Source organism: Schistocerca piceifrons, chromosome 1 (assembly GCF_021461385.2).
Source record: "Schistocerca piceifrons isolate TAMUIC-IGC-003096 chromosome 1, iqSchPice1.1, whole genome shotgun sequence".
Lineage (NCBI taxonomy): Eukaryota > Metazoa > Arthropoda > Insecta > Orthoptera > Acrididae > Schistocerca > Schistocerca piceifrons.
In genome coordinates, this window is record NC_060138.1 from 845,786,685 (window position 1) to 845,798,815 (window position 12,131).

The 12,131-nt window shown below is 35.5% G+C and overlaps 1 protein-coding gene across 1 annotated transcript in view; it reads right to left on the reverse strand.

The window, feature by feature from the left end:
- Positions 1 to 803: 803 nt before the first annotated feature.
- The window catches only part of LOC124715407 (tektin-1), a 212,688-nt gene continuing 201,360 nt past the window's right edge, over positions 804 to 12,131 (reverse strand). Inside the window, exons 8-9 of the mRNA XM_047243095.1 lie at positions 9,507 to 9,588; positions 804 to 1,223 (exon numbers count right to left, since the gene is read on the reverse strand). Coding sequence (XP_047099051.1) covers positions 1,086 to 1,223; positions 9,507 to 9,588 — 220 coding nt within the window. The 3' untranslated portion in view covers positions 804 to 1,085. The remainder of the gene's footprint in view (positions 1,224 to 9,506; positions 9,589 to 12,131) is intronic.

Genomic DNA, 12,131 nt, shown 5'->3' on the forward strand with positions numbered 1-12,131 from the left:
AGCCAGATTTTACTCAGAAAAAATATCTTATTTGTAAACCAACTGACATGTTTCACATGATAATAAGTTGTTACAAGTATGGTTCATGATGTCATACACAAATAATTAACTCAAAAACTTACTTTATTTTGCACTTACTTTTATATCTACAGTGGAAATACATTGCACAAAAAAGATTTTTTTCATTATTTTATTTTACCATCGCTCAACTCATTTTCAGGAGATGATAAATAAACAGTTTTGTCCAGATGAGCCTAATTTCCTATTCTGTGCTGTTCTAATAGTTTCATAATACTGACAAAACTACCTCCTGACTCTCGCATTTGAAACAAAAGCTTGGACCTCCTACTCGCCTGATTTTTTCCTCATTTAAAGTGACCCCACAGCTCTCCAAAGGGCATTGTTATACCTATTTATGAAGAATCCTCCAGTAATTATTCAAATGAATGATTGCTGGTGCCACTGAATCAATTTCTGAGTACCAGATGTAACAAATACCCCAAACAGCTCCACCCTTAGGATGAAGATTCTTGTTATTTTTTATGTGTAAAACAAACCAGCTTGCTTATCTTACAGAATCATTCTCAGAAATAATGTCAGCACCTTGCTTTGTTAACTCATCTTTTTAACTGATATGGAATGTGTTCAAAATTTTGTTTTGCTGTCAGTCACTCTGTAGGTTTACATACAAAAAGAAGACAAAGAACACAAAAGCTAATTATTTTCTTTTCAATATTAAATGGGAAATTATGCTTTGTGATTAAGTTAAATGACCAACAGCTATCCCAAAAAATTCTCTGTACGTCTTCTGACCATTTAGCTGACCTATTCTCTAAATAACTGTTATTGTATTGTAATTTGCAAAAATGAAATAAAAACTATTCCATTCTCTCACAGAAGAGTAAACTGATTAGTAAATGTTTACAGTTTTATTTTTTTTTAAATTAATACATGTAGCTGTATGTAATGTTTGTTAGACACTCAAGTGATTCACAGGCAGCATGCACAACATATTGTATGAAAAAAAGGAAAAAAATGAGAAACATCTCATTATAATTCATAGCCCAGCAAAAGTTATGTTAAAATTAATGTATTGGATAATCCATGCTTTGTCTTAATGTCATACATTCCACCTCATCAATTTTCAATGTGTTTGTCTTGATGTTGATTTCCTCTTCCAGTTGCAGTTGTGTCTTCAGCAGGAACCGCATAGAAGCCTGTGCCTGAAAGTATGTAAGTTGTTGTTTAACACTAATTACACCATACAGAAAAAATTATATTATACAATATCTACAACAAATAATATTTGTCTGTTTATAAACAGTTAACCAAACAGAATGGGATATTATGAAAAATAGACTGGCAATGAGAAAAACATCGAAGCCTCAGCTGTCGGAGATGAGAGTACCTCTCATGATGAGAAAAGGACAACGCAGCAAATTGCCGTACCCTGAAAGAAGTCTCATAAAAGTAAGCAGGATGTATAACAGACTAAAGGCAATGATTTATATTAAAAATAGAAATCACAGGGAGCAGTCAGAAAAGAAGGGCATGAAATGCAGTAATAAGATGTAAACTGCAGAGGATAGGGAACAAAACATATCAAAATAGTAGTAGGAAGAAAATCATAAAACATTAAGTGATACTCAGAAGAAAATGAGATTTAAACAGTTATGGGAATCAAGCTTTTGAAATGTGTTAAGAAGAGGGCTCATACACATTCACATCTGTACTTCACACTCCACTACACAGTATGTAGTGTATGAGAATAATTTTGCCACTCATGAGTAACTTACCCAGATACCACCATTTTTTATCTCTTAATGCAATGACACCAGTGTCTATTGAAAATGCAGTACAGTTAAATCTATGAGTGATACTTGGAAATATTTAAGTCCTTCAATAGGTTAAGTTAGTGGTCAATAAAAAAGTTAGATTAATACTTGTGGTACATCATTGATACTTATCCTCACTGTTATCACATTATGGCTCTACTTTTATCTTAGTGAGATCACTAAGATTTTTCCAGCAATAAATACAGTACATCATTGGTGTCCAGCAATATATATATATCAGTAAAATATATTTGTGTTTCAACAAAGATCAATCTGACATGAATGATTTCCCACATTAAGGAAGTCTCGACTACTGATATAAGTGATGGATTACCATTTAACCCTCATGTGAAATTTGCATTCAACAGAAAAATTTCAGAAGTCTGGTGTAGGAGTACTGCATGCTCTAATTCAAAACAACAAAAATCAATGGAGTTACTAGTATTGCAGTTTTGCTTGAATGTCATCAGGTCACACATTGAGCATTCCTACGCAATTCTGTTGTAACGATTCACATTGAACTTTACTTAAGTTTCTTCTGCTTGGTCCATTGATGAATGAATGAGAAATTTTCATGTTTCACAAAATTTATTCACATTAATTGACATCCGAACTGCACACTCGTCAGCCGGCCAGGCTGGTTGAGCAGTTCTAGGCGCTACAGTCTGGAACCGTGCGACCGCTGCGGTCGCAGGTTCGAATCTTGCCTTGGGCATGGATGTGTGTGATGTCCTTAGGTTAGTTAGGTTTAAATAGTTCTAAGTTCTAGGGGACTGATGACCTTAGAAGTTAAGTCCCATAGTGCTCAGAGCCATTTTTTTGCACACTCGTCATGTAAACAAAACACGGAGAGACTTCACTGATCTCTTTGACTTCATAAAGTAACTTCAAAACTGACTCATCACAGCATTGCTGCATCTCTTTACATGCAATTTTAACAGTAATTTCCAAACTAAAGCATTATTAATTCTGTACAATTTTGATGTTACAACTAAAATTTACAAAATGTAAAGAAACTGATGTCACAGCCAAATAAGGTATAAAATACAATATTGAATGACAATCTTTTATAGCAATATCTTTAGTTTTCCAAAATAAAATAATTCTGAACGTTAATTCCAATAATGTCTCTTGTATTATTTTAGTTAGATAATTAATTACAGTTTGGATTTGGTTACTAACATACAATGGTAGTAAAGAACTCATGCTTTATCTGATTATATACTTAAAATGCACAAATAAGGCCTCAAATACTGGAAATTGGAAAACTGTGAGATGTAACCAATTGGAGAGTTAATTAGAAATGGAATTACAAAGAATATTAATTACAGAGTAAGACATAAAAATAAATAACAAACGAAAATACATTGCTTGGTAATAACTTTTAAGCTGTTTTTCAAGATAGTGAGGTCTTCTGGTACTGGATTTTTAGATTACCATTTTGTTAATCATAAGCATTGATTTTTCATACTAACATCTCTGCAGTCTCTAGTTATTTATTGGTAAGGACTTTTTACTTCAATTTCTTGATTAGTTACTCAATTTAGTATATGTACATAATTTTATCAATGGCAGCAATACACTGATAATACCGACAATGCATGTCCTTCTAAAACATTCCACATGCCTTTGCAATGAATATCAAGTTTTTTATCAGACAGGACTGAATGATACATATAAAGACACAGATACAAAGCCTTAGGAAGCACTGAACTGTCCAATAACTATCCGGATGCATATAAAAAGTGTGGTATCAGACATTTCATATGAGTCGTGAGGGAGGCTGTACTGTTATACTGTTATTGGTGACAAATGATGATGCCTTTATCATTAACTTCCTAAGAGGAATCAAGGGCAGAGTCCTACCAAAATACGTACACTTGAGCAAAGGTAGTGTGAATGTATTTTCCATCTGATAACTCCAAAAGTGTGTTTTGCACTATGAATTCTTCCCAAAGGGTGTGTCCATCACAACTGGAATTTGTTGCCAACAATTGAAACACGTTTCAGTCGCATGTAAGAAAGTCAACTGCCAAACTACATCACATATGCTACTGCATGATAAAACACTGTGTTGATTTGAGAAACAAAATTATCCAGGAGATCGACAGGGAAGTCATCTCTCAGGTACTTGTATTGATAGGCAAGCCATTTCTCAGACCCTTATCCCTCTGATTGTACACTCATGAAATTTTACCTTTCCCACTCTTGATCAATCAACTGTCTCAAACTACACTGGTTGAATATCCTCATTAGAACTAGTACATTTCTACAGGCGTAGAATTTGTAAACTACTTTAGCACTGCCAGATTGTTTTAGATATTGTGAAAGAACATACTGTTGTTGATTAATTTCTCTTTGATTATTACTATTATGTTCAATAAAATTATGGAAAACACAACTAAAATATTCACTGTACTAATACAAATTAAATTCAAGTTACTACAGAAACATTATGATGGCAGTCTATCTTCATAAAGCATTAAGTGTCAGTAAGATGATTGTGCCTATTTTAACGCCAATTAGTAGGATATTACTAACTTTTGACTTCAAAAAGTTCTGTATTTACTTCATGTCCTGTATCATACTCAAGTATTATGAAAATGTGGAAGTTCATAGATAAAATTATTATTCACAATAACAACAAATATGTCAGCAAAAAACAAAAGTGCATTATGAACTTTGAAGTATCATAAAGTTTTTGCTCTGGCACTACGGGATACTGAAAGTAGCAAGATGAATTTTGCTCAAGTGTTGTCTGAGAATTCCCTCATTGAGTTTCTATCTGCCTGCTTGTAGCTGTGCTACAAAGGAATTAAAAATCTGGCTTTCAGCAAGTCTCAAAAGGTGGACAAAAGCAGCTTGCACCACATACGTAAGCACGTTACCTTGGAGCTAGTGAAGAGGTGCAGCATGTGGGTCTTACTTACTGGCACAGTAGACGCTATGACAAATAAATCGCAACATAAGAGATGAGAGTGGCTGTATTTCCCATGTGGTATGACTTTCATGGACTCAAAAGCATTAACTGATATCCTTATATCACATAATTGTGAAAAACTAGATTTTTCATCTGCAGAATATTGCAGTATGAACTCAATGATTTCGTAGGATTCCTGTTCTTAATTTCGTTGTCATCGTTATCAATGAAAGTAGAGGAGGAGAAAAAGAATCTGACTTGAAATATTATTTCCAGCAGGTTTTGAATCTTTCATTACACTTGCAGTTTGAACATCCAGCAAGGTATCAAGAATATGAGGATTCACTCAATGCTGTTTTATACGTTAGGGCAGAAAGATTTAGGTTTCCCACAAGTAAGCAATGAGAGACACAGTAATTAACGCACAAAGTAACCATCTCACATTCGTAAATTTTCCAAATCACTGTCACTTGTTAAACATGAACTGTTCTGAAAGTTACTACTGTATCTAGATACAGTAGTAACTTTCAGAACAGTTCATGTTTAACAAGTGACAGTGATTTGGAAAATTTATGAATGTGAGATGGTTACTTTGTGTGTTAATTACTGTGTCTCTCATTGCTTACTTTGTGGGAAACCTACATCTTTCTGCTCTATCCTATACAACAGCAATGATAGAATCCTCACATTCTTGATACCTCACTGGATGTCCAAACTGCAAGTGTAGTGAAAGATTCAAAACCTGCTGGAAAAGTATATTTCAAGTCAGATGCTTTTGCTCCTCCTCTACTTTCACTGAAAATGATGACGGTGAAATTAAGTACAGGAATCCTACGAAATCCTTGAGTTCATACTGTGGTATTTTGAATATGAAAAAAGTAGTTTTCCACAATTATCAGATGGCACTTCACTGATTATGATTGCATTATTAATTGTTGGATAACAGGTGCTTTTCTGCTGCTTATTGTAACTATGTTTTGAATGTTAGACATGGAAGAATATATAAATCAGATTTCCGCCATATGGGTTATTAAAAGTCACCTTAATTCTACATTTTGAGTGACAGCACAATATCTGTCAGAAAGCCTGAAAAAAAGAAGCCAGGGCATGCCTGGCTTCTGGCTGGTGTGCCAATGACAGTGATCTCAATAACAATATTCTATAGCAAATATAAATTGCCAACTCAACCACTGGAGATGCTCCAAGATTGTGACTCACATCTGGTGAATATGCATTCGAGGTTTTAATCCGCTTAAAACAATAAAATACAAATAACTGTCACGGTTACTAATTTGTGACATTATGTTTGCACTCAGTGCATCAACGTATTACAAGTAATTACATTCTAGCCCCTAAACTGAGTTACAGAAATGTGAATAAGACTCATTGACATATAGTGAGGGTATTCCAACCCTCTAAAGCCACAACTCTGAGATGAAGTTACAATCACTTCTGAGGTCACTCACAGAATACATCAGCTGGTATCCTTCCTGGTAGTACAACTGAAACTTGGCAACAATGCAGAATATGTTTGACAACTCCATGACCAATGAGTTACTTCCTTGATGGCACAGACCTATCCTATTATCGTGTTATTTCAATGGAACGTTGAGAGTGACTTCTCTTGAGATGTGATATAAGGATATCAGTCAATGCTTTTGAGTCCACAAAAGTCATTCTGTGTGGGAAATACAGCCACACTCATCTCGTATGTTGTGATTTAGCTGTCATAGCATCTACTGGACCAATAAGGAAGATCCATATGCCTCACTTCTTCCCTAGCTCTGAGGTAACATGCTTGCCTATAGGTGCCAGCTGCTTTGTTTCACCTTTTGAGACTCGCTGAAACCCAGATTTTTAATTCTTTTGTAGTAGAGCTACAAGCAGGCAGACAGAAACTCAATAAGGGAATCATAAGACAACATTCAAGCAAAATTCATCTTGTTAGTTTCAGTATTCCTTAGTGTCAGAGTAAAAACCTTATGGTACTGCAAAATTCATAGTGCACTTTTGTTTTCTGTGACATATTCATTGTTGTTGTGAATACACAATTTTATCTATGAACAGTTACATTTTCATAATACTTGAGTATGATACAGGACATGCAGTAAATTCAGACCTTTCTGTAGTCAAAAGTTGTTAATACCCTAATAACTGGTGTTAAAATGGGCACAATCATCTTACTGACATTTAACGCTTTATTAAGATAGACTGCCATTGTGATGTTTCTGTGGCAACTAGAATATAATTTGTATTAGTAGAGTGAATATTTTAATTGCATTTTCCACTATTTTATTGAACACAACAGTAACAATCAAAGAGAAATTAATCAGCAATAGTATATTCTTTCACAGTATCTTAAACAATCTGGCAACGCTAAAGTAGTTTACAAATTCTACACCTGTAGAAACCTACTGGTTCTAACAATGTCATTCAGCCAGTGTAGTTTGAAGACAGTTGATTGATGAAGAGTGGGAAAGGTAAAATTTTACGAGTATACAATCAGAGGAACAAGTGCCTAAGAGATGACTGTCCTATCTATACAAGTGCTTGAGAGATGACCTCCCTGCCAATCTCCTGGATACTTTTGTTTCTCAAATCAGCAGAGTGGGTTATCATGCACTAGCATAAGTGATATAGTTTTGTTGGTGGATTTAATTACATTGCGACTGAAAGGTGTCTCAATTGTTGACAGCAAATTCCAGCTGTGATGGACACACCCTTGGGGAAGAATTAATAGTGCAAAAAACATTTTTAGAGCTAGCAGATGGAAAATATGATGTTCAAGCTATCTTTGCTCAAGTTTATGTCTTTTGGTAGGGCTGTGCCTTTCATTTCTTCTTAGGAAGTTAACAATAAAGGCATCATAACTTGTCACTAATAACTGTATTGCATAGGAATGCTCAATGAGTGACCTGTTGATGTTCAAGCAAAACTGCAATACTAGTCACTCCATTGATTTTTGTTATTTTGAATTAGAGCACGCAGCACACCTACACTAGACTTCTGAACTTTACCTGTTGAATGCAAATGTCGCATGATGTTTAAATGGTAATCCATCACCTATATTAGTCGTCGAGACTTCCTTAATGTGGGAAATCATTCATGCAAGGAACAATCTTTGCTGAAACAAGAATATCTTTTACTGACATATTTTTCCCAAAAGCACTCGCTCCACACACAATTCAAATCTTTAGAGCTGCCTCCTCTGTATTCATCCCTCTATTATACCAAAAGTAAATATTGTATTGCAGATGCTAAAACTTTTTACACTTGTGACCCAATTTTACAAGGCTTAACCGTAGTTCATGATTTTCAAGTAAGCAAAATCCAATGCTTAACTGCAAAATGATAAAAATAGAACTTCAAATTTGAAAATGACAGTTGATAAGTATACTGACAGTGTCATGCCATTTTCACCTGGCCAAAGCCTGATTTCAGGTGGCGGGTAGCATCTGGCCAGTGGCCGGCAGCTGCTGCCACATGATGAAACCCTTGAGCGTAAGATGTTCTAATTGTGGCGCAGCCATGAACTGTCCTGCGGAATTGTTTCGTGAAGTATTTGTTATTAGAGGTGGGTAAAATGTGAAGCGAATTATCTTTGATGTTCAATCAGACTCGTAACTGAGGCCCAAAATGTGCTTAAAAAAATAAGAAACAGAGAGAGAGAGAGAAAGATAGATGCGGTCAGATGCGAACACACAACTATAAAGTTCCGAATGCACGATGGTTACCCCTAGACCATGGGTTCACATGGCAGAAGAACATCTCAAAGTAGACAACACTTCCTCCTGACATTTCTGCATCTTGCAGTATTGCCAGTTTGTACAGATGGTCGGACTTAGCATTTTCTGGGGCGGTCGGTTTTTTTGCCCACCTTAAGTGAACGACTTGGACTTAGTCTCCGTGACGGCTGGCCACCAGTCTGTTTTTATGTCTAAGACTGTACCTTCTGCATTTCTTGCTTTTATGTTTTTGTTTTTTTCAAAGGCAAAGAGGAAAGGTGAAGGTGGCCTAGTATAGAGCCTGCACCTACTGTCATGTATTTTCGATTTTCAAATGTTAAGAAAAGAATGTTTTTCCTGTTCCTTGGTAAGAGGAAGGACTCTCTCTCTGTTAATGAGCAAAGGTAGATGCACATTATTTCAGAGCGAAATTGGTGGCAGCCATTTTGGTTGTGAGAATAAGTAAAAAGTCTGCATTTTTTATGTGAGTAGAAGAAATAATGTAGTGGTATTTCTTCAAGGAAAAATTGAGTTGTTATTCCAAGTAGTACTGTAATATATAAAAATCCAAGTAGCCCACCTGTGTACTTCAGATTTATTATGAAGGTCCAATTACAAAAGGAATAATGGACACCATCAAGATTTTGTAGGTGGATACAGCGACTGGATGTAGTATTATTAATTGGTAAGCATAAATCTACAAGAAGAGAAAGACTATTTCGTTTATGTAGAACTAATAAGAAAAGATGCCTGTAAATGGGTAAAGAATCACCCTGAGGTGAGTAGTTATAGAAATATCTTCTTCTTATTGTGCTTGTCTGACACACTGGGAAATTAATCTCATTATTTCCATATATCTAAATATTTATTACATTTTTTAAATATATTATACTCTATACTGTTGAAAATATGTCTCTTTATTTAGGGAGACAGTATAAGTTCACTAGCTATTTTCAGGCCACCTCTTGATCATTCAAAAGATTTATCACTGAACTAATTATAAAGATTATTTCTATAACTACTCACCTCAGAGCGAGCTTGTTGCAACCACGTAATACTATCCTTCAAGTCTTCTGTCTCAGCAAGAAGTTTGATTTCCACCTCATCCCTGGCAAAAATTTAAAAAACAATTTAAAAATACACCTTCTGTGGTGTTCTAATATTCTTAGATAACATCATGTAACAATAATAACAGGAAAAACCAAAGTTTACTGAAAGCATAATTTGTGACAAGTTGGATAGTGGGACACATTTTGCAAAGCTGCCAAATAAATCCATTTCAAATCAGAAACCCATAATTTTACTGATCAAAGAAAAAGTAGGAGTAGTAAAAGAAAATAATTTATGATGTTTCTCACTAACATAATTTGTTGCCCCCCCACCTATATAGGGACAAATGACCATCATAATAAAATAAGAAAAGTCAGACTTCAGACAGGAAGATTTATATTGGAATTTTTTCCCATGAGCTAAATGAGAATGAAACAGTCAAGAAATAGTCTGAAAGTGGTGCCTGGTCCCTCTGTCAAGCACTTAACTGTGAATTGCAGAGTAGTCATCCAAACGGAGATATAGATGAACCAATACCCAAAACTCGAAAGAAAGGCTAAAAAAGAAGAAGTTATAAGAAGAGACCAGAGAAAAGCCAAAGGTAAATGCAACAATGGGTTATAATAACACTGCCTATAACACAGGAGGCCAACAAAATTTAAACCCTTAAGGATCCCAGTGAGTATAAAGCAAAGGCATGTGTCAGGCTTACAAACCACTTTCATGATGTTCAGATAGATGTGTAGAAATACTTCATGTATATTTCTGACTGAGGGGGAAGGGAGGAGCAGTGATAATGTATATCTCTTATACATGCAAGTGTTGAAACATCAGCAAAAAAGTTTACGAAGGCAGCAGTTGATCAAATACACGTATAGATGGCCATATATACAGCTCTCTACATAATTATTATATGACTGGAATACTTAAATTCTTGAGGCTGTATTCTTCATGTGTCAATTTCTACTTTTCAAAGTGGAATGTAACACTTCCCGCAATATTCACCTAATTTTTAAAAGCAAATACACACCTGTACTCCTGCTTAATAATATCATAGAAAATTATTCAAATTATGTTATTTTGTACTTCATTACTTTATGTTATAATAGAAAGGAACATTATGAAAGTAGTTTAAAACATCGGGAAATATCTAAAAAATATATCTAAAAAAAAACCACTTCCTTTCGTCTTCCCCTCTCCTTCCCTCTTTCCTGATGAGGCAACAGTCTGTTGCGAAAGCTTGAATTTTGTGTGTATGTTTGTGTTTGTTTGGGTGTCTATCGACCTGCCAGCACTTTCGTTCGGTAAGTCACCTCATCTTTGTTTTTATATATAAAAAAATATTTATTTGATCAAAAAACTTTTTAATAATACAAATTTTTTAAACAGATTAAAAAGAATTAAATATGAGGGTAATTGCAAATGTAAGGCCTTCAAAGCACTGGGACCACAGAGAAACTGTTTGTGTAGCTGTTGCCACATTGTATCTTTCTTTACTCCCTCTGCTCTCTACAGAAACTACTGTACATCCACTGGAGCTTTCAGTCTTGGATTGGCAGCTAGTTACAATGGAGGTCTCATTAGATGCTATTGCCAGGTGCAAAGTTCACACAGTTATTTAATTTTTGGGTGCAAAAGGTGTTAAACCAATTGACATTCACCAACAGTTGACGGAAGTGTATGGAGAGTCATGCATGGATGTCAAAAATGTCCACAAGCAGTGTAGAGAGTCTGCAGATGGTCATACTGCAATTCATGATGAGGAATGAAGTGAAAGATTGCTAATTTCTGAAGAGTCAATTGCAAAGGTCGAAAAAATTGTGCTTCAAGATTGACGGATCACTCTCAATGAGTTCTGCAATGTTGTTCCTGAGGTTTCTCAACCCACCATTCACCAGATTCTGAGTCAACTGTTGAAATTTCAGAAGGTGTGTGCAAGATGGGTTCCAAGAATGCTGACAAAAGATCACAAACGACAATGCATTGAAACTTCCTGCCAATTTCTTCGAATTTCTTCGATACTATAGAGATAAGGACAATCTTTTGGATTCAATAGTCATGGGTGATGAAATGTGGACTTCCCACTTCACACCTGAGACCAAGCAACAGTTACATAGCAGCAGCATTCCGATTCACGCAGGCCATGATAATTCAAAAGAATGCACTCTGTTGGTAATATCATCACAGCTGTGTTTTGGGAATAGAAAGGGATATTGTTGATTGACTTCACGCTTCCTGGGGTAACAATTAATGCCGACAGATACTGTCAGACATTGAAAATCTCAGCTGGGCCATTCAGAACTGAAGAAGAGGAATATTGAGCAAGGACATAAGCCTTCTCTATGATAATGCTCACCCCCAGATTATCTGTCAAACCATGGATCATCTGCAATAATTTGGATGTTACACCATCACCCATCCACCCTACAGTCCAAACATAGTGCCCAGTGACTAACACTTGCTTCCCAATTTGAAAGTACACTTGGCTGGAAGCCACTTCAGTGATGACAACAAGGTGAAAGATGATGTTCAAAGCTTCTTCAATAGCATGGATGCAGGTTGATATGACGTGGGCATACAAAAACTGCTACAGTGCCTATA